The sequence below is a fragment of the Lycorma delicatula genome, chromosome 11 (assembly GCF_047948215.1).
Source record: "Lycorma delicatula isolate Av1 chromosome 11, ASM4794821v1, whole genome shotgun sequence".
Taxonomy (NCBI): Eukaryota; Metazoa; Arthropoda; class Insecta; order Hemiptera; family Fulgoridae; genus Lycorma; species Lycorma delicatula.
In genome coordinates, this window is record NC_134465.1 from 40,824,631 (window position 1) to 40,849,125 (window position 24,495).

At 32.4% G+C, this 24,495-nt stretch overlaps 1 protein-coding gene across 1 annotated transcript in view; it reads left to right on the plus strand.

The window, feature by feature from the left end:
• LOC142332517 (uncharacterized) overlaps positions 1-24,495 on the plus strand; it is a 103,723-nt gene that overhangs the window by 61,516 nt on the left and 17,712 nt on the right. Inside the window, exons 2-6 of the mRNA XM_075378964.1 lie at positions 2,644-3,050; positions 8,007-8,065; positions 9,792-10,078; positions 15,624-15,810; positions 18,934-19,109. Coding sequence (XP_075235079.1) covers positions 2,644-3,050; positions 8,007-8,065; positions 9,792-10,078; positions 15,624-15,810; positions 18,934-19,109 — 1,116 coding nt within the window. The remainder of the gene's footprint in view (positions 1-2,643; positions 3,051-8,006; positions 8,066-9,791; positions 10,079-15,623; positions 15,811-18,933; positions 19,110-24,495) is intronic.

The window sequence follows — 24,495 nt, forward strand, 5'->3', positions numbered from 1 at the left end:
GTAAGATATGTATTTTTACACTACTTTGTTGTGATGTCTTCGACCAACAGATTTGAATATCTGCTACGGCCTCTGGAGTTTTAACGGAAGTTCGCTTATTTCGTTTTGCGTTTGAAACTGACCTCGTTGTACGCCATTTTTTAACCGAATCGTGTAATCGTTTATTTGCAGGGATACCGGGATTCGGAGATTTTTCCACGAATATTTGATGTGTTTTTTTGAAAGGCTCCAGAATCAAGATTAGTTTTCAGTATAGCAGCCTTTTCCTCGATTGAATAAGGCGTATTCGAAATACACAACCCCGTACAAAACGCTATGCTGCATTGAAGCGTGATCAGTTTGCAGCTGACAACAATAGACGAGAGTAGTAACATATATAACCGATATTGCCAGTAGTAATAGCAATGATTCGGTTTTAAATGAATTCTTCCTGCAGTTCTTTTTGTTATATTTAATTGCATTTTGTTTATTCTTATTTATCTATTTTTAAATAAATACGTTTCTTATTGATGAGCATCTTATATTATTAATTTTTTTTCCTGTAAATCCACTAAATTATTACTAATTATGAGCGTTGGTTTGAGTATGCGCTAATAACTTAACTCTGGTAGTCCGTGTAATATTAAAAATAGACTGTAAAAAAAATCCGTTAATATATACGTTCGTTGTTAATAACATTAAAAACTTTTTAAATATGTTTTAATTTAATTATTTGGCCGTTTATTCATGCACCTGATAATAGTAGGGTATAAAATACCGACTATTATGTAGTCTGGTATAATAGTCGGGTGAAAAATGCAATATATAATGTAGCACGTGAAAATGCAATGCAATGCTCGAACCTGGTACCTACGGATAAAAGGCCGTGACGCTACCATTCCGTTACGGAAAATAAAAACAAAAATTTGATTGAGAGTGAATTCCTAAGCCAAATTAGTGCCCTATGCTCGTTAGGGGGCACTTTGGCACATTGGAAGAGGGTTTTGTTTAAAAAGGAAGAGGGAATAAACAAAAAAGTCACACGATCAATCGAAACCAAATTTTTACCTCCATGTTAGTTGGCATAATTAAAGTTTTTTAGATATATTTCATCTCGGAAAAATCTCAAGGAAAAAATATATATACATATGTAGCAGTAGTAGTGATTTCCCGATTGAAGCTCAAACTTCAATGAATTGAATTAATGACCTGTGAACTGTGAGTCTCTATCGCTGTGTGAGCTGGGTTAAAGATTCGAATAAATCGAATGAATAATATTACAAAATTAATAGAATTAAATTTACGTTAAATAAATTAAAAAAATTCCTTTTTAACCATAACGGGCTTCCCGTGGGGACTGGGTGTGAGGCGAGAGCGGTGAGATATGCCCTCGTGGGAGTCTAGACCATCAATTGGTAACAAACGGGGTGCCCCTAGGGCGCTGTTTTTAGAGGTGCAAAAAACTGGGTGCTTTTAATCATATCTCTGCAAACAATCGTCCGATTTTCAAAATTCAAGCGGGGTATTTGATAGTAAGTTGAAGGCTAACTTTTGCACGTATCAAATACATTCAAATCACGGTTATTCGTAGATGTACATCTTTTCCAAAAAAAAGGGTGGTGCATGAATTAATTTGTTTGATGTATGAGCTCACATTTTTATTTTAACTACTATTGGCGCAGAGCAAATGACGTGATGCGCCGGACAGTTGCACGCAGAGCACGAACTATTCATTCGTTCGAACGATTTATACTTCTTTATACGAATGATTTATCTAAAATTATATTTGTGTTTGGGAATAAAAAAGGAAAATATTGGGGTTAGAGATGTGTTAAAAAATAATAACTCAAGAAACAACAAAAAATGTTCAGGATTTTGAAGCTTTTCGTTGTAAAAGTTTTTGTTGTCATTGATACACCAGATTCATGAACCATTCACCAGATTCAAGATTCATTTAGTTATAGTTGGCAAAAATATTTAATAAAATCATGTGTAATGAAATATAAACTATGTAATATTTTCGCGGCGTTTTTTTCTATTATATTCGTATAAAGTTTGTCTGTTTGTATGTTTTTTATCGCATCACGTGAAAACCAACCGACAGATTACTTTCAAATTTGCAGGATACATTCGTGTTATCCCAGGGGAAGGTTTTAAGCCATCGACCGAGGCCCTAGTTCCCTTGAAGGTTAAGATATTAACAGGAATGATTGGTGCATTATATTAGAACATTTTGGTTTAAGTCGTCTAAAACCATTGCGGTTATAGTACCTAAAATATATTATGGAAATTAGAAGTCGGATTTAATTTTTAATTTATAACTTGGTTTTTTATCACTGCTGATGCCTTGTTGTATACGGAAACAGAGAGAAAACTGTCAGCCACAGTAAGATTACTTCTGATAATCAGAATAGTTTTCACTCCAGAAAATATTTTTTTTACATCGATTCCAAATATTATTGATGTGAATGTTTTTTCTAGTAGGAAAATAAAAATTGCTATTACAGTTTTATTATTTTATTTTAAATTGTAAAATTAATTATTTTGTATTGTAAGTTTACATTTCACAAAAGTATATTATTTCATCATATATATGAGACAATAACATGCTATTTTATTATTATTTTTTTTTATTTGTTATATTTTTTCTTTTTTGTTAATCAGGGCACCAGCAGTTGTTCAACCGTCCGAAATGGCGTTTACATATACATACAAAGAATTGGATCTCAGTGACGATGAAGATGAAGATAAAAAGACATTAGTGACGGATAAAAGGCCTCGACATTCATCGTTCTCCGTACAATCGACATCACCGCCACCGCCTACGGTTTCAGTATTATCTAAATTGCCTGACAGTAATGAAAAATCCGATAATTTTAGTATAGCATCTTCTGTGATGACGAATTCATTGATGTCGTGCATGAGTACCAATTCTGTTTTCTGGAATACAGGCGATCTAAAACATGCTATCGAGTTGTTCCTATTACCTAAGATACAAACTCCAGTATCATTGCTACATGATTTGGAACAAATGAGGCGTGTTTTTACACTAATTTACGATGTTCTTAGGTGTAAAATATTTTGCTATTTTGAATTACTCTATTGTAGAGTGAGAGAGCAAGAGAGCAAGAGAGCGAGAGAGCGAGAGAGCGTGAGAGAGAGCGAGAGAGAGAGAGAGAGTGTGTGTGTGTGTGTGTGTGTGTGTGTGTGTGTGGGTTTGTGATTTATAATTTTGATCAAGTGTAGTTTATGAGAATTTGGTTTAAATAGTATTATTCATATAAGAAATAATATTATGGGTGAGAATTTTAGTTCTAGTAATCTATGAGTTTAATTTAAAATATAGACTTTTGTCAAACCTAATTTTATAATAAAATGTTATTTAATTAACAAATCAGTACACACAGAATACTATAACCGCATGAACACAATCCGTCTAAAACATAAGTTTAGATTATGGTTGTGTCGCCTACTCTTCAGCTCGTCAAACCGTGCTTAAAATGCTGCACGGTGTACATCATGCTTTTCTTCGGCTTGCCACAGGTGAGTTTAGATCAATCCCTACCGCAAGCTTACTTGTAGACTGTGGCGATACATCAGTTTGGGATAAACGAGACCAGCTTTTGTTATCTTATTTTGCCCGTCTCAAAGGACAACCAAATCACCCGGCTTTTGACCCAGTTCTTAGAAATCCTAACTTAAGAAAGTATGAGGACCGTCCTCGCTCTACTGCACCTGTAAGTATCCGTACCCGACGTATGCTGCAACATATAAATGTTGACACACCGTCGTTCTTTCCATCATGTCCGTGCTCATATCCTCCGTGGAGAATAAACCTTGTAAATTTTACATTTGACCTTATGACATAGGATAAACAATCAACAACACCACCTAAAGTTTTGCGGCAAATGTTTCAGTGTATTCTCACCAAGACGAACCCAGACGCGGTGATATACACTGATGGATCGAAACAAGACTATACCGTTGGTTGTGCTTTTGTTGTCAATGGAAGAACTTATATGTTTGGCCTACCCGGTATTACGAGTGTGTTCACCGCTCAACTACTCGCTACAAATAAGGCTCCAAATATCATTAACCCTAAATATAGAAACATTCTTATTTGCAGTGACTCGTGTAGTGCTCTCCAGGCGTTAGAAAACTTTTATTCGAAGCATCCTGTCGTCGTCATTGAAATTTACAATGCAATCGCTGAGTTGAGTAATCGCAACACAGAAGTACGTTTTTGCTGGGTTCCTAGCCACGTAGGGATTCCAGGTAATGAACAAGCAGATTATGCTGCCAAAGACGCATGTAATCAACCTCCTTTCACCACCCGAGTTACTACCTTTGATATTTTATTAGTCGTGTAAAACAATCGCTGAGAGCAAGGTGGCAAAGTGACTGGGCGACTACCGTCGATAATAAACTCCGACGGATTAAAGATTCAGTGTTGCCATGGGACTCCTCTTGCAGAATAACTCGTCGTGAGGAAGTAGCCCCCTGCCGATTACGGATAGGACATACGAGGATCACACACGAGTACCTAATGTCAGGAGGACACGCACCCCTATGCACACGATGCAACTGCCGCATGACTGTGCACCATATTCTCATATACTGCATATGTTATGCGTCGTAAATTTAATCTACCCAGAAACATCAGTGGTATCTTGTACAATAATAACGAAATTTTGAACCGGATGTTTCTGTTTTTTCGTAGTACCAGGTTACTGCAAAAAATTTAATATTTCATATATATTTTTATGCTAGAAGAGTTTTTAATAATTTTTTCCTTTACTTTCAATTTTGATTTTTTTGGTTCTACGTCTTTAATTTATTATCCGAGAAGGGGGAGCTTTTTGCACAACCTATCGGAATTAGGTAAGGTTTATATAGTTTTTTTTTCTATTATTTTAACTTTTATATTATAACGACTCCGTCTGCGATATTAGTTTTGAGTTTTATTTCACTTTTTGACTTTTGTTTTAATAAATTTTTATTATATGATTTATATTAATTTTAAAGCTTTATTAAGTTTTATTATTTTAGAGTTATTTTACCTTTTTATTAAAGAAAATTCCGGACGATGATAACACACAGGCATTTTTTGCCCCACCCCCTTCACGAAAAAAAAACAAAGTAAATTTCGCAATGTTCTACATCGATCAAACGGATCCAGTTTAAAGAAAGATACAATCATATCCTTGTGGATTGTGTCAGTTATGCGGCATTGCATCGCAAACTTATACTAGAGGCTAGCATGCAAATTATTTTAGAGGATAATGCAACGAGGTAATATTTTACGATTTCTTAGGGCCGTCCTTTTATATTCAAGTATTTGAATTACTGTAATGTGTTTCAGCTATTTATGCCATTTGCCATAAAGAAAATGGTAATTTTATTATCTCAATTTAGATATGTAGTGTGATATATTTATGTGTTTTTAATTCGATTTTAGCATACGCTACAGGTTTTTTCATTTTAAGATGTTATGTTGCTAGATTATACTTTCTAATTAATTTTTAACATTTAGTTTTTTTTTTTACAAAAAAAAATTGTGTCCAGGTGATGAAAACACGAAAGCGTTTTTTTTGACCTGGGAAAAAGATGTATGTTGTGTTTAGGACTAAGATTGCCATGTAACTGTTAGGATCTGTCTGATTTGTCCCATTTTTTGTGAAGCAGATGGATGAGGGCTGTTGTCCAGTGTTCTAGTAGTTGTTCTTTGATCCAGATGTTGACAAGCCGTTGATGAAGAGCAGTTTTTGCTGATCTTCCTTCGTGTTTACAGATCTCTACAAAAGTCTGATCTTGTCCTGCTGCTTTGTAATTCTTCATCTCACCCAGTGCTTGGTAGACCTCTTTTATTGTGGGGGGGGTTGATGTTTTCTGAGGGTATTGGTGTTGAAGTTTAGGAGTTCTGTCTGTTCTTCGAAATTTAAAAGTTTGTTGAAATATTTAGCTAAGATTTTCGCATTATCTTTATTGTTATGGGCCAGTTTACAGTTTCCATTTTTTTTTAAAAAGGGTTGGGGGGTTCGTACTTTTGGTACTGATTTTTGAAGGTCTTGTAGTAATCTCTCAAATGTTTTTTATTAAATTCTTCTAATATTAACTTCAGTGTGTCTTTATGGTGTTATCTTTTTATTCTCCTCAGGGTTCGGGTGGTTTCTTTTCATCATTTATAAGATTTTGGAAGGATGTTTCTGATTTCTGGATTTGGTGAAAGAGCCATGCTTTATGTCTTTTCACATTCACTTTATGTCACTGTTCTGTCACATTCACTATTCCACCACTGATATTTTTTACGGGATTTTATTGGGGCTAATTCTTTTGCGATTTTTTGAAGGCTGTTGACTAGATCTTTGAGTTTAACAGTGATTGTTACTTTTTTTGTTGCTTTTTGGTAATTTTCATTCTTTATTAGTCGGGTAAGGGCCATTTATTTTTAGTTTTAGGGGCTTGGTTTTGTTGCTTTCTTTGGGGAGTAAGTTTAATTTAAATTTTGACTATATAGTAATCTGAGCTACTACTTGGAGGACTTTTACATTGTAAATCTCCTTGTGATGGTGTTTTTCCATGAAGATGTGGTCTAATTGCCATTCTTTTTCAGTGTAGTGAAGGTGTTTCCAGGTTTTGAGTTTTTGAGGTTTCCTCTTGAGATTTATGAATTCTGAGATTATAGGTTGTGGTTTCTGCAGAGATCGATGAGTCTCTGTCCACTTTTGTTAATTTTCTTTTGGGCGGGCCATTTTCTAGTGATATTTTGGTATCTTCTTTCTCTACCTAGTTGAGCATTGAAGTCTCCGATTAATTGTTTAACACGGTTTTTGCGGATGTTATTTATAGCCAGGTTGAGTAGATCCTAGAACTTTCCTGTTTCTTATGGCCTTTTGGGAAGTTATTTTTATTATTAGTGGGTGCATGGTCACTTATTATAGTGTAGGTTTTATTCGATTTTTACACGGATTTGAATACTAGATCTTGGATACTGGTGTTCTTTGGTGGTTGGGTTTCAATTAACCACACATCTCAGGAATGGTCGAACTGAGAATGTACAAGACTACACTTCATTTACATCATCCTCATTCATCCTCTGAAGAATTATCTAAACGGTAGTTACCGGAGGCTAAACAGGAAAAGAAAGAAAGAAGAAGGTTTTATTAGATGCTCTTACAGTGAGAGTTGAAATTCTTAGGGATTATGACTTAAATTCTTGTATGAAGTTTATTATTTTGAGGCTGACTAAAAAGCCTGCTCCAAACTGTGGAACATTTATTGATCATTCTCTTCCCAGGTATATCTTTGTAGAATCTATATCCTTGAGATTCCATGGCATCCTGGTAGGTGTTTCTTATTTGTTGCTGACTCATGATGAGAATATATATATTAAAACATGCAGATTTAATTTGTTAATTGGGATTAAAAACTGTAAAGGAAGATAAAGATTGTAATATTAAAAAGCCGGTAAACTGAGGGTGTAGGATGTTGCTATTATTTTTGTTTTAAAATATTGTCATAGAACAAAGTAATAAAGAAACACTCAGGTGTTTGATGATTCCACCCAAAAAAAAAATCAGAAATATTTGCAAAAACAAAGAATAAAAATTTATAAATTTGTTATTAAATAATTAGAAAATAAATATTGTTTTTTGGTTTTAGTTTTAATCTTTAAAAAAATTATTTTATTTCTTAGTTTAGTGCATTTTAAATTTAAATATTTTATAAATAAATGGGTATTTATAATATCCATATTATATACCCATATATATTATATTATATTATATACCCATATTTATATTTACCAATATCCCAGTGTCTATGATGATTGTTCAGTTATTAAAATTGATTCTAATTTTAGATTTTAATTTTTTTTATAAATGGGGCAGTTTTTAAGTGCATTTTTTAATAATTCTTTTGTCATATTATATTAACATGTACAGCCACATTTAATCACTATTGTGAGATCACAGACATTTCTTATATTTTTACTTTTATGTGGTTTCATTTTTTTTTCTTTTTTTTAGATAAATCTGTGTTAGAAGAAGCTCTGCAATCTGTTAATTTCTTCCAAAAGCACCCAAAGGTTTGTTTTATTGTGACTTTTATAATATGTTTTTTAATTATCTTCATTAGATGTCTGCAGTTTTTAAGGTAACCGAGCTAAAATAATTTTGAATCAATGGTGCAACAACTAATTATTAGTAAAGTATTAAATTTGATGTAAAAATACACTGCTGTGGTGTGTTTGCTCTATGTTACTTCAGCTGCACTTATTCATACTACACTATTTTTAATTGTGGCACCCACCAGTTTGGACTAGTGGTGAACTCGTCATCACAAATCAGCTGATTTTGAAGTCGAGAGTTCTAATGTTCAAATCGTAATAAAGGTTACTTTTCTATGGATTTGAACACTAAATTGTAGATACCGGTGTTCTTTGGTGGTTGTTGAGTTTCAATAAACCACACATCTCTGGAATGGTCAATCTAAGACTCTGTAAGACTTCATTTACATTCATACATATCATCCTCTGAAGTAATACGTTCTGGTGTTTCCAGAGGCTAAACAGAAGAAAAAAAGGCTAAAACTCTATCATTCTAAGATTTCAAGCTTGAGAAAGGAAAAATCTTATTAGTGGTAAGGCTTTGTGACTTGAGCATTATTGCTGGACTTTTGAAAGTCCTTAATGAAAAAGCTTAATTTACTCCTAATCATTAAAGTTGGGGAAGCCTCATCTCTTAGTTTTTATAGAATTAGATTCAGTCATCACCGAAATTTTATTTACTAAATTACATAGTAACATACATGCTATGAACATAGTAATGAATACTTGCTAAGAGATTCCGTAGCTAAAAAAATGTTAGTCACAAATTGATCCAAATCAGTCAAACTACTTAGAGAAAGTTCATCTATGAGGTATTTTAAATTTGTATTCTATTTTATTTTATAACTAAGAGGCCTAATTTTTAATAACTTAGATTCACATGAGTGCAGATGCCAAACACTTTATTAGAGCTCAATAGGTTGTATCCATTTTCTAACCTCTGACATAGTATATGTTAGGTTAGTTTTACCTTTAATTAAAATAAATGGGTCTAACTAATTTTCACATCACCAAGAGTTTCTAAGAACTGGTCTGTACCATAAGGTGATCCATTGAAGGGGGAAATTCCCGTTAACCAAGAACAAGGTCAAAATTTATTTCATAAATATCAACAGAAAAATATATTTATTTAGTATTTTTTGGGTGTATGTCATAAAAATTATTTTGTGAGATATCTTTTAGTATTTGACATACATACAAATAATATGTAAGTAAAAACGGTTTGTGCTGTTTCTCTAATTAGATCTAAAATCCTAATTTTAATTATTTTAAAAAGTCTTTAGAAATTGACTATTATTATACAGAAGAATCATAATGCAGTGTTTTTCAATTAACCTGACTCTTGTTTTCTATGTAAATTTTTTTTCAACAATGGCATAACACTATGAAATTGTATTTACAAAAATTGATTTTTTATTGGATTATTCATTAAAATAATCAGTAACATTTTTATTCTTGTGCATTTAATTATTAATTAGTTTTACATATTAATGAAATTTTCTTTAAATTGGAATATAAGAAAACACTCAGTTTGTACACAAAAATCTTACATAAAATTTAACTGAGTTTTAGATTTTAAGAAAATTGTTCTTTATGGTTTTTGAATATTTTCTTGTTTTCCAGTTTATTTTAATAATCGTTCAGCAAAGTTACATGCTATTTGTATATAATTTTGTTTATCGTTTTATTGTTATTCTTATTTCAGTTAGAAAATCAAAAACAGTTAATTTGGTTATTATTTTATGATCTTTATAAAAGAGATTTCCAATCACGTTCGGTACCATTAGAGGAAAATGTCAACGGGTTTGAGTTATCTTATGCCGATAGAATGTTATGGAACAACAGAGTAAAATTAGGAGCAACATTATCAAAAATGAGAATCAAAAATAAAGCTTATGATATTGAAGATTTGTTACCTTCACATTTAAAAAATTCTAAAAGTAATATAGATGATACTGTTGTTACTGGTTGGATTAATGTTTTTAAAGTGACGTAAGTATTGATCTTTTTATTTTCTAGATTATTTTAATTTACAATAAATAATTAGCTAATACAGATCCGAGAAAGGTTCTCATAGATGAATTATTAGTAAAGAGGCAAAGTTGGAGCTGTGTGGAAATTACAAAGACAGCAAGTCAAAGAATGTTGATTTGTTACGTTTGGTAAAATACTGATCAGAGAAGATTTGCCTAATGGGCAACTATCATTCCAAATTTCATTACATTATACATAACGCCTTAAGAAGAAGGTCCAAACTTTCATTCATGAAGTATGGCAGAATTACTGGAATGCTTATCTTGACGAACGGTCTGTATATGAATTCATACAAAACTTTGACAGATGGTACACTTCAATATTTATAAAAGAATGACATTTGCTTGAGTTCTGTTCGACAATGGAAATTTATTTAAAGAAGTTATGCTTTTATGTTTAAAGAATTTTGCAGGTGATAAATCTTGTGCCTAATAAGAAAGGTTCAATTAAGCCATCATCTTACCTTCTGTGTACTGTTCTCAGGGATAACTAGAAACCATATTATTACCCCGAAACTTATAGAAAAGATATTGATCTTTTATTAACAATAAGGCAATGTGAGATCATATAAATATTTTTCATTAGGTTCAACTGTAATAGTTAGATTCCGTTATGCCTCTGCTTTCCATGAAGTTAACCATGTAATGATGAAATATATATATATATGAGAGACACCTAATGGCAAAATAATATAAAACTGAGTTTTATTGATCGCCCAAATTGAGGTCCTTTTTTACCAGCCTTTTCTCATTTCATGTGTTTCTGTATTTGTGATGCATTAAAATCAGAATATTTTTTTTTATCTATTAAATTCTGCAATAACTTCATTACTGTTCAATTAGAACAACATATGTATAGCAATCTTTAATAAAATTTTCCATTTCAAAATGATGTCTAATTTTCATAGGAAGAGGTGTCTGTGAGATGTTGGTGGCAGGAAAATTCTATCTGTAAGAATTTTGGAAATAGACACTAGTTTTCTTTAAAGAAATCTGGGTGATTCCTTCAAATATGGAGGAAAAACAGTTTGTTGCACTACATTGTAATAATGAAAATATTTATTTTTGAAACGCCCATTGATAGACATAATTATTAATTATATTAATAATTACAGATAAATATGATGCTTAGATCTAATATCCACATATTAGATCACTGGGTTGGTCTAATGGTGAACTTGTCATCATAAATCAATTTATTTCGATGTCAAGAGTTCTAAGGTTCAAATCCTAGTAAAGGCAGTTACCTTTACCCTTAAATGGATTTTTGAGTACTGGATCCTGGATGCCAGTGTTTTTTGGTGGTTGGGTTCAATTAACCACACATCTCTGGAATGGTCGGCCTGAAACTGTACAAGACTACACTTCATTTACGTTCACACATATCAACCTCATTCCTCTGAGGTAATACCTTATGGTGGTTCTGGAGGCTAAACAGAAAAAAGAGAGAGATAAGTAACATTAAATACATCATAAATTAATTAATGTATCCATCGTAACAAAGTTATAAATACAACTTACCTCTAAAAGGAATAAACAAAAGACTCTTTTCCCGTTAATGAAAAATAACCTATTTTTTGGATTACCTTTAGAAAAATTACTTTGAAAACAATGTTCAACACATTGAGTGGTAACAGTAGCTAAAGTATCTATTTATGATTACTTTCTAAATATTAGCAAAAAAACTAACTAAAAGATTTATTTTTCATTTGACATATTATCTTCAAGTCATTCATTTTCCATCTGTAATATAATTATTACTCTATTATTGATAAATATATAGTTTATTTATAAATTAACCTCCATTTGGGTGTAATGAATAAACCAGTTTTCATAGCAACATAGCACATGCCCAGTAGACATCAGCAAAGCTTAAATATCATCACACATTTAGTCAGTTGTCCATACCAATCGAGTAGTACATGGTGAAATATGAAGGTGATTGTTGTGGCTCCCATCAGTTGTGAGGTTCATAACATCATTTGTGTTTTGTAATCAAAAGAAACATCTGCAGCTGAGATCCAGCACCAGCTGTACTAGTTCTGGGTAATAATGTAATGACCGATAATTCTATAAAAGAATGGTGCAAGGAATTAAAAAGAGCAAACAAATGTGTATGACGAAGAAGGAAGAGACCGACAATTTATTATGAGTGATGAACTTGTTAAAAAAAAATAGTTTTCATTATTAATGCCTGTTCACACTGAATTCAGTGAAAATTTTCCTCAAATTTCAATGTTCACTCTTTATGGAATTGTTACAGATAGGGTGAATTTTCATTAGCATTATTCATAAGTTACTGAAAAAACTTACATGTCCACAAAAAAAAAAACAAAAAACAACAGTCACATTGAACTTTTATTTAGCAATACCAGAATAAAAGAAGTGAATTTCTTCACAGTTTTGTTACTGGGGCAAGGATTCTGTTTATCAATATTGATACAAAAGAATAATTCAAACAGTGTATGCACACGTATTCCTCTAACAAGATCAAGTAATTAAAACAAATCAGTTTGAACAAAAAATAACAGGATTTTGGGACCTTAAAGGAATTTTTTTGCCCAAATTTATGAAGTTTATTGCGAAACATTGACAATGATTATTGTAGCAATACAGAATAGACTGTGAGAGATGCTAATGAAGGGGATTGTTTATTGCATGACATGCACAACCTCTCACTGCTGCTAGCACCAGTGGTTTACTAAACAAGTTTAATTGACAGATTTTTATCATTCCATTACGGCTGTGATTTGGCAACATTGGATTTTTATCTGATCGCAGAATTGAAGAATTGACTACTCAACATTTCAAAAGCTCATGGATAGAGTCCATAAGTGGATGGAACTCTGGCAGTATCATTATTTGGAGGGGACAGATAAATTGAGATCAGAGCTTGAATTTGGGTGGAGACTTATGTTGAGAAGTAATTTATTTATATTAATACACTATATATATATATGACTTTTGAGTAAAGTAAATTTTTTCAGTTTATTTTGTTTATTACTAACTGAAGGTTAATTTATAATGAAATATCATTAATGAAATAGGATGTAACAATAACTACAAAAAAAAGAAATTTTCAATTCAACAAAATCAAATGTACAAGTATTTTCTCTTTAGTTACATAATTTCATTAAGTAATTTTTAAGTGTAAACCAAAACAAACTCAAAACAAACTACTGAAATAAACAATTTTTTAACAATTTCATGAGGATATTAATAATCTATACTATTATTTAAAGTAGAAGAGGGTTTTTGTTTATTCAGGAAAAACAAAAAACTACTTGGACAATTGCAACCAAATATTTACCCATGTTTCTTGGCATAGTTGAGAAGGTTTTTAGATATATTTCATCTCGAAAAATCTCATTAAAAAAAGTAGTTTAAGTACAAACGGTTGAAGCGCAAACTTCAATGAATTGAAGTACTGCGACTTGTGAGTTTTTATCACTGTGCGAGCTGGGTTTGAACTGAATGATTCAAATCAAATGAATAACATTACAAAAATAATAGAATTAAACCTACATTAAATAAAATAGTATTAAATAAATTTTTTTTAAATTTCTTTTTAACAAGAATGGGCTTTCAACAGGGACTAACCTACAGGGCTAGAGTGCTGAGGTATTCGAGCACCTCATGGTAGGCTAAACCAATTATCACCATCGACCGATAACAAAACATTTTGGAAGGTGCAATGGAGTACTCTTATAATATATCTGTAAACAATCATATGATTTTCAAAATTCAAACGGGTATTTGTTATACTGTTGAAGGCTAACTTTTTCATGCATCACGTATACTGTCAATCTAACAGATCATGATTATTCTGAAACGTTATCTAAAACTTAAACATTATTATTTAAAAGAAAAATTATTTATTAAAATGTGTAAATAATAAATAATCTCTTATGGTATGGTACTGCACTTCTCATTCTGGCCACAAGGTGGCGAGCCACTAAATTCTTATCCTCCTTTCTTATAGTGAGATGCTGCCAAGGTATTTTTCTGTAGAGTGAAATTAAAGATTTCATTTCTTATTGAATGATTTACAATCAATGCCTAGCAAAAACTTCTGAAGATAAATTGATGAGCATTGTAAACATGTTTTCTTATAGTATAACTGCATACTAAGAAAGGATTTCTTGAAATTTTGAGTTTAAAGGGGTACAATGAAGTAGCAATGAAATTTACTTTTTTTTTAATTTCTCTGTAACAAACGAAGAGATCAGCTTGATTATTTTGTGTGTATAATCTTCATGTGAATATCTAAAATCAATTTCTAGGTTTTTTGAAATTCTAATTTTCAAGGGTTAAAATGGATTTTTGAATTTTTTGGAAACCATGCAATGTTTTTTTTAATTTCTCATTAACAAATGAAGAAACCTTCATAAAACATTTTATTTAAAAACCATTTTTGGGTTTTTGTATTTCGACTTTTTTTTTAAGAGGTGCAAAGGTATATAACGCTGTAGCTCAATCAACATGGCCACTGCCACCATTACTGTTTGTGTGACTGGTGGCACCTGCCTCCAGTTACTTGACTAAAAAACATAAAATAAAAACTTGCTTCAGGGAATGCAAGTAACCACATAGCAGGTTGAAGCTACATACATGTAGTCTTATAGCAACAGGGAGCTAGTACTATTATAATTCTTCATATAGTTTGGTTAGCATATATTTGAGTTGAATATTCAAAATCATTCAGAATATTACATTATCATTGTGGGTTAAATTATCCCCTCCCCTGATGAATTGAATGAAAGGACAGTGCCGTGCCGACTGCTTTAAGTTAACTACTGTTAACTTAAAGTAAAATATTTGAATGGTGTTTTTTTCATTTTAGTTTCTCTTCAGTTAAATGTCCTTTATTGTTAGCTACCATTACTCCATACTCTCTGGTTGTATTCTACAGGTTTCTGCATCTAGCCTTGCAGAAATAGTACAAAATTGTGGTATATATATATATATATATATATATATATATATATACATACATTTTTTCCAAGAACTTTTATCAGACTCCTGTAAAAATGCAAACATGAATCTAAGAAGCTAATCAAATAAAACTAAGTATCCAAATCCTCCCCAATATACATACTCGCATATATACTTACTTCTGATATATATTCGCGACAGATTTCCATACAAAATTAAATGTAATATTTTTAACAAATTTTGTGTGAAATATTGTATGGATTTTTTACTATGGAAGAGGTTCTCAAATATATTTTAAATGTTTTTATTTTAAATTCTTTCCTCTTGGACAGATTTATAATGTTAACTCTAAATTTGTGTAACATAAGAGTGTATAAAAAAATCCTGTAGGTGTTAATCAATTAAAAAGCATATAATTTTGCACATGTATAAAAAATTCTCTACTTTCATGTTACCTTCACCGATCATAGATTCCAGATTATATTAACAATGATTGTTTAAAAAAAGAATATTTAACTTGACTTAAAAATAATGTTAGTATATACATAGCATTTTTCTTTTTATTTTAGATTGCATGAAGTTTTTTTTTCACTTGATGATGATGGATTTTCCCATCTACCGCCAGAAGAAGACACACTTTATCCTTTAACATATAAATTAGATCATTTGTTACCAAGATATATACATTGCTGTCCAAACATTCGTGAAGAATTTGTACAAACATCATTGTTTTTAGATAATGAAATAATAATGCAGGTTAGTTGATTTTAATAGTATTATTTTTATAACTTGATAAGAAAGGATTTTTATAGCATTTCCTAATGATTGCAACCGTCTGACTAAATAAAATTTCTGTATTTTGCTTCTCAGGTAGAATAATATCTCCTACTGTATGGATCTTATGCCCATTAATGACAAGAAGTGTATTATTTTCAGTTGCCTACAGTTTGAAATTTCTGGAGATTTAATCGGATGTAAAATTTACTTCGAGTGATCAAATTGTATTCGTTTACAGTAAAATCAAACTCTTTTGCTTTGTATTGAAGTTTAAGGAACATCTTTGTCGGACTCCCTTCTTTATTACAGCTTCTTTCTTATGTTCTATGATTATTACTGTTGCAGTCTGGTTCCTATAAATGTTAGCAACTGTTCTTCTATCTCTGTACTTCAATACTAAATTTTTTTTAATTCTGAACATTTTATTCCAGTTTACGTAATTAAATGCCTTTTCTAAGTGAATAAATGCCAAGTATGTTGGTTTGTTTTTCTTTAATCTTCCTTCTACTATTAATCTGAATGCTAAAATATACACCAGTTTTATAATCTATCGCTTCCTCACCCGCACTACGCAGTAATTCTGCAAGTATCCCAGGAGCCTTTCTGCCATTCAAATCTTTTAATGCTCTCTTAAATTCAGATCTCAATATTGTATCTCCCTTTTCATCCTCTTCAACTTCCTCTTCTTCCTCTGTTAACACCAGTTTCTAATTCATTTCCTACGTATAACTCTTCAACATATTCCACCCACTTTCAACCTTTTTTTTTTCATATTATAAATCTGTGTACCATGTCTACTTAACACATGATTAGATTTTAATTTATGTACCCCAAAATTCCCCTTAACTTCCCTGTATGCCTCATCTATTTTACCAATGATCATTTCTCTTTTCACTTCTGAACACTTTTCTTTAATCCACTCTTCTTTTGCTGATTTGCACTTTCTGTTTATAGTATTACTTAATTGTCAATAATTCATTTTATCTCCTTCATCACTAGCATTGTTATACTTTCTACATTCATCCATCAGCTGCAATATATCCTTTGATATCCAATGTTTTCAACCATTTCTCTTTGTTCTGCCTAAGTTCACTTCTACTGATTTAAGAATTTTTAATATTCTCCCATTCTTCTTCTACATATTCTACCTTACATTTTTACTCAGACCTGTTGCGATGTCCTCCTCAAAAATCTTCTTTACCTCCTCTTCTTCAAGCTTCTCTAAATTCCACCCATTCATCTAACACCTTTTCTTCAGGTTTTTAAACCCCAATCTACATTTCATTATCACTAAATTATGGTCACTATCAATGTTTCCTCCAGGGTAAGCTTTGCAGTCGCCAAGTTGATATCTAAATCTTTGCTTAACCATGATATAATCTATCTGATACCTTGCAGTATCACCTGACTTTATCCATGTGTATATATTGTTCTATTATGATTTTTGAACTGGGTGTTGGCAATTATTAAATTATACTTCATGCAAAACTCAATAAGTCGATCCCTTCTTTCATTCCTTTTGCTAGGCTCGAAATCACCTACCATATTTCCTTCCTTGCCCTTTCTGATGCTTGCATTCCAATCTCCAACTATTATTAAATTTTCATCCCCTTTTATGTATTTAATTGCTTTGTGTATTTAATACACTCTACTTCATCATCATCATCTTGGGCACTTGTAGGCATATAGGTGTTAACAATCATTGTTGGCTTAGGTTTTGATTTTGTCCTTATTATAATGATTCTATTGCTATGCATTTTGAAATACTCTACTCTCTTCCCTATCTTCTTGTTCATTATGAAACCTACTCCTGCCTGCCCCTCATTTGAAGCTGAGTTAATTATTCTAAAATCACCTGACCAAAAGTTGTTTTCCTCTTCTGACCAAACCTCGCTAATTCCTACTACATCTACATTTAATCCATTTTCCTCTTTAAATTTTCTAACCTACCAACAATTTTTAGACTTCTAACATTCCACACTCCAACTTGTAGAATGTTATTTTTTAATTTTCTGGTGACCCGTTCCTTAGTAGTCCCCACCTGGAGATCCAAATGGGGGACTAGTTTATCTCCGGAATATTTTACTAAGGAAGGCACCTCCATTTTTGTTACATAAAAATGCAGATAGTTACATTTTCTTGGAAAAAAAATCAGCTGTAATTTTCCATTGCTTTCAGCTGCACAGTACTCAGAAGATTGAATGATGCTAACATGGCCATTTAAGTCCTCCAAACCTACGCCCTTAACAACTATTGAAAGAGCTGCTGCCCTCTTTCAGGAATCATTCCTTAATCTGGCTTTCAACAAATACCTCTCTGATATGGTTGCACCTTTGTTCCAGCTATTCTGTATCACTGAGCACTCAAGCTCCCTCACCAACAGCTAGGTCTCATGATTCATAGAGGAAGAGCAATATATATACACCATTATCAAACTAAACAACACAATTGTTTTCATGTAACTCAACACAACACTTTGCCTTACAAGAAAGCACCTTAACACTTTCTTTAACATTTTTAATAAATTATTGAACCATTTAAAAATCTCCAATTTTTTTAACATAATTTTTTTTTTTATAGCATTATATTTCTTTGTGGGTGAGTTTTTAAGTTCATTATTAATTTTTAAAAAAAATCTTTATTTTCTACATCTCTATTTAATAATTTCTCAAATAACTTCTTTTTATACCTTCTGAATTGTGTATTACATTTCAGTTAGTTTATATATTATAAATTACTATGTTTACTGTAATATTATTTCATATATTTATATTTTAAGTAATTAATATGAACATATTAATATGCAATGAAGTATGTTTAGGTTGTAGATTCAGTTTATATAGAGGTACAGATTAAAGGCTACATTTCAAAATGTGTTTAATTTATTTAATATTTCATATGAACAGTTATAATATAAAGCTTGTTGCAAAATTTATTTATTTGGTTGTATGTTGATCACCAGAAAAATTTGATGAAGGCTCTCCCTTTTTTAAAGATGAAGCAAGATACAGCGGAAACTAGTGTATAATAGTAATTAAGCAAATTTGAAATTATTATATTAAATTGCTTATGTTTTAAAAAAATCTTACTTATTTATTGCAGGAAAGAACATTCTGTATAGCACCAGCAATTTTAGCACAAATTACAGCAGATTTTGAGTTATCAGGGAATGTGGTTCAAACGCATGTAAGCTCTTTACCGACTGTTGCATATCTTGCTAATTTATTAGCGACTAATGAACAAATTGAAGCTCTGCTTGTATTTGGTGCCGGTGAACGGTAAACTTTTATTGCTATGCTTATGTATAAACTTATTTAATTTTTTAATAATTAATAAGGAGATTATTCCAAAATTTACTTGCTATTGTTGGCTGTTTAAAAAACTGAAAAAGAATTTACTTTGTATGTAAGTTTTATATATATATATATATATATATATATATATATATATTTTTTTTTTTAAATCAATTCTTTTAATAATCATACTCCTCTGTACTATATACAAATATATTTATTTTATTAGATCAACCAAAGTACAGAATAAATAAAATAGGATGACTTACCTTATTCCACTATATATATGCAGGAGTGCTTTTGCGATTTACTCCCATCATCAACTGCATTAGATATTCATCTCAAATTACATTACAAACTTTGTAAAATATAACATACCATGCATTTACTTATTTTATTTAAAATTTCAAACCTTTAATCATTTTATTTTTTTTATTTTTATTTTTATTCAGTTAAATTAAAAATTAAAACAGTATTTAAAAACATGAAAAATTAATTAAAATTAAATTGTAAAAATTTACATATATAAAAGGAAAGACCACTAGATCAATTAAAGCTAGATTCTTGTAACATTATAGAAATTATAAAAAAAGGTAAACTGGGTTTTTCTAATGTATCTGATCATCTGATTAAGAATAAACATTCAATATCTATCTGATATTAGGACAAATTTAAAAATATTGGAAATGATAAAATATAATATGAATACAGTTACTAAGGGATTTAACACTTTAGAAAGATAGATATATATATAAATTGCTCTATATATATATAAACATGAAAATAAATTTAATATTATCAACTGTCAGACAATATGAGGATGACAGTATTAAGAAAGCTGCAGTTTGTGACACCACCATCTGTTTTGATATTTAATATGTTTCAATCAGTGAAGTCAGTTCAGTTAAATGTACAACAAGCATAACTGCTTTATTTATTTTTTTTGTTTGACTTTAATTTGAATTTTTGATTTTTAATTTTAATTTGATTTTATGCCTTGACTTCATATTTTTACATATGTAAAAATGTTTATAATTTAATTTTTTATGTTAACTTTAACTTTAATTAATTTTTCATAATTTTAAATATTATTTTAATTTTTAATTTAACTGAATAAAAGTAAAATAAAAAAAATAAAGGTTTTAAATTTAAAATAAATGCTTGATATGTTACTATATTTTACAAAGTTTGTAATGTAATCTGAGATGAATATCTAATGCAGCTGATGATGCGAGTAAATCACAAAAGCGCTCCTGCATATATAGTGCAATAAGGTAAGTCATCCTTTTTCTTAAACACCCCCAACATCCCCGGCCTCCGCCGTTAGGCTATGTCCAGGAATGTCGGAGTGTCGTGGCAGTCGACTGCCCCCCTGTCTTGCCTTTTCTTTGGCGTCCCATCGGGGTCCTCTCAGTTTCATCAAGATGCAGCAGCCCTCCCTTCTGGACGACCACTACATCCCTCCACTTAGAGGCTGCCCTTCCCGTCCCTACACTAGGTTGCCGGCTACGCATTGCGCGAAGCCGGCAAACCGCCGCGTCCCCCTCTAACAGCTGAGGGTCCCAAATGCATCATCGGAGCACCCCAACTGACCTTCATTCTTGCATATGAAGGAGCCAAAGCGTCCTCTGCATCCAGGCTGCCTCCCTGGCCCTGCACGGCGACCACGATTCGCCCCCTGTATTTTATTTATTTATTTATTTTTCCTCCCTTCAGTTGCAGCCCATCACGTTGGCGTCTGAACTTATTCCTCCTTCCGCAATCCGCGGGCACGTTCGCTGTGAGTGCCCTCGTAACCGTTAGAAGGAACACAATCAATAAAATAAAATAATACCACAATCATACAATACAAGGAAAATACATAATAAATGAAACCCACTTCATGTTGTCTCTTCGGCGATGTCACCTCTAGCCGTGGCCCTCCTGCACACGGTCGAAGCGATCGTGCTTGTCATCTCGAGCCGGCCGTAGAGTACCAACCACAGTGACAATGGAGACAATGAATTCACAATACAATACAACACAAAAATAATATATATAGTAGAAGAAACACACAGTATACTTGCTAGGGACATTGCTGCTTACCCGCGCCTAGAAGTCTTCTCCCCACTCTCTTCCATGTACCTCCTTCGTCTTCAGGATGCTAGCCACCATGCTCTGTACCGCATCCCATTCTCTCTTCCCTTTCAGCATGTGAGCTACAGTTGTTTCTGGAGTGAGGCCATCTGTGCCATGCCTACGCCGGACCACAGCCCACCTTTCGCACTCGTAAAAGGTGTGCTCCGGCGTGTCATCCTGACCGCAGTAGAAGCACCTCGGTGTCCGTCTTCTCTTGAACCGATGTAGGTAGACCCCGAACTCCCCGTGTCCAGACAGGAACTGCGTGAGGAAGTAATCTACCTCCCCATGCCTCCGCCTGACCCACGGTCCCAAGTCCGGGATCAGTCTCCTGGTCCATGCCCCAAGCCGTAGCCGTTCTCCACATCTCCTGCCAGTTGACCATCAGCTGCCTCCCGGCTTCCGCCTTCGGCGTTCCTTCGTATGTGGAGACCAGCTGCGTGGCCCGCAGCTCGATGGGAGGCACCCCTGCGATGACTGCCACTGCGCATCCAGATACGGTGCGGTACGCCGATGTTATGCGTATCGCCGCTCTTCTGGTAAGGGAGGCTAGCATCCGTACGTTCTTCTTTCTTGAAAGTGCGTCCTTCCAGGCCGGGACCGCGTACAGCAAGACGGAGGAAACCACTGAAAGGATCAGCCGTCGCTTGCTCGCCCGTGGTCCGCTCTTGTTGCCCATTAGTTTTTGTAGAGCGTCTTGTATCTTCTCTCAGGTAAGTCATCCTACTTTATTTATTCTGTACTTTGGTTGATCTAATAAAATAAATAAATATATATATATATATATATATATATATATATATATATATATATATATATATATATATATATATATACTTGAATATCAATCAGTATCACAATCAATCAATATCCCAAAGCTGAACTTGTCAATATTTGCTAGGTTGACCCACACTTCTTCCATGGGGTATATAATTGTAAAATAATTTAGGTAACCTTTCACTCCACATTCTATTGACATGTGTCTTCCAATTCTCTCTTAGTGCTTTAATCCTTCAATTCAGATATATTCAACTCATTTCTTATTTCACTAATTCTTTTCCTGTCGTTCATACTATATCCAGCAACATTCCTTAAAAACCGCATTTATGCCACCTGGATACATTTTTCCATCTGTTTAGTAATACACCATGTCTCTGAGCCACATGTAAACACCAGAGTAGAAGCTACTTAATAAAATTTTAAAAGTGTATCTTTATTCACTTTACTTTTCAAAGTTATTTTTATGGTTACTCCATTATGGTAATTGAATTTTCTATTTTGCACATCAGACTCTCCAAGCATCCCAAATATTTTGCATCACAAACTCAGTTTATTTCCAAAGACCTTTCCAAAGACTATTTTTGATCTCACAATATCCCTACTGTTGAAAGCCACAACCTGGGTCTTACAAGATTTATTGCGACTGTCAATAGTATATTCTTTTACGATTTGACCAAATTCAACTGCTGCCCTCTGTAAAGAGTTTTTACAATCTGCAACTACTACTAGGTCACCTGCAAAAAGCATTGAGAAAACAAAGCTCTCTGAATTTATATCATGTGTATAATTCTTAATCTTGCTTATCCAAAGCCAAAGGAGATTGTCAATATATATATTAAACAGAAGCGGTGATAAGCTACATCCTTGTTAAATACCTAAACTTACTCTCAATTTACTATTCTTATCTCCAGTCATCGCTATTTGTGTGTTGCTGTACATTTCCTGCACGATCTGTATAAACCATCTTTGAATTCCTCTTTACTCCATTATTTCCCATAATTTTATCCTGTTTACTTTATCAAAGGCTTTCTTCAAATCTACAAACAGTACATGAGTTTCGCGATTGTACTCTTGGTGCTTCTCAATGATTTGCTTTAAAGCAAAGACATTGTCGGTAAAAGACCTTCCTTTCCTGACGCCAGATTGCTCTTTTCTCGAAGTTCTTTTGACTAATACCTTTAATCTTTGACTAACTATTCTCGACTAACTATATAATATATACTAACTATATATACTAACTATATAACTAATTCTTGACTAACTATATAATATTTTATAACCTGCATTTAGAAGGCTGATGCCCCAATAATTCTCGCACTGAGTTCTGATAATTGCTAATTTCCATTCATTTGGTATCTTGAGTTTAGTCCAGCATAAATTTAGAAATCTCAAGAATCTGTGTTTAAAATTCTCAGAAGAGTACTTTATTAATTCTATCACTATGCCATCACTTCCTATTCTTGAGTACCTTAATTCATTTTTTAACTCTGAAATTTCCAACTTGTCAATTTTCTTTGTCTTCAACATTTTGATCAACCAAATTTTCTTCATTAGAATCGTCCATTAACCAAATCTGTTGGAATTAAGTCAGAAGTCCTTTGTGTCCTACAACTGGAATTTGGGCATGATCCTTCTCCTCATGTCTTAAGCACTTCATAATTTTATAAGCAATATTTTCAGGCCCATGGACATCATTTTCAATTCTACATATGAATGAATCCACTTCATACTTTGCTGTTCTTTATGGATTTGTTTAGTGATTTTCCTCTGACATATATATTTGTTTCTATCTTCCTCCTTCTTTGTTGTTAACCACTTTAAATATAATTATTTTTTCTTGAATACTATCTCTCTCATCTCTTCTCTCCATAAATTTATCTTATTCCTCTGGGACTTTCTTTGACATCCAAGGGCTTCATAAGCTGCTTTCTTGATTATTCTAGTTAAGTTTTCCCATTCCTCACTAATATTATCACTTACTTGGAATTCTTCATTAACAGTATCCATCCTATGCCTATAGATATTCAGTATTGAACTGTCATTTAGAAGATGCATCTTATATTGATATTCCTTATTTGGATAAGATCAGTTCTTTACCCACCAAGCCTTAATATTAACTATTGCCACTAACAGAAAATGATCCGAGTCGACATCCGTTCCCTTAAATACTCTGGCATCATTAAATAACAATGCTGCTTTTTGGTTTTCAATGAAGTAATCAACCATTGAGGTGTTTATCCTCAAGCAGACCAGGTGTATATATTTGTTAATCCTGTTATGTTTAAAATATGTATTCATTACTCTCATGTTGTTGTTAAAGCTTGAAAAATCCTGTAGGAGTCTTCCATTACAACTCACGTCACCTTCCCCATTATATTCAATAATTCCTTCTAGGAGCACCTTCCCAACATGTACATTCAGATCACCTCCCATAATTAAATAACAATTCCCATTACATAGGTCAATAGTTTCT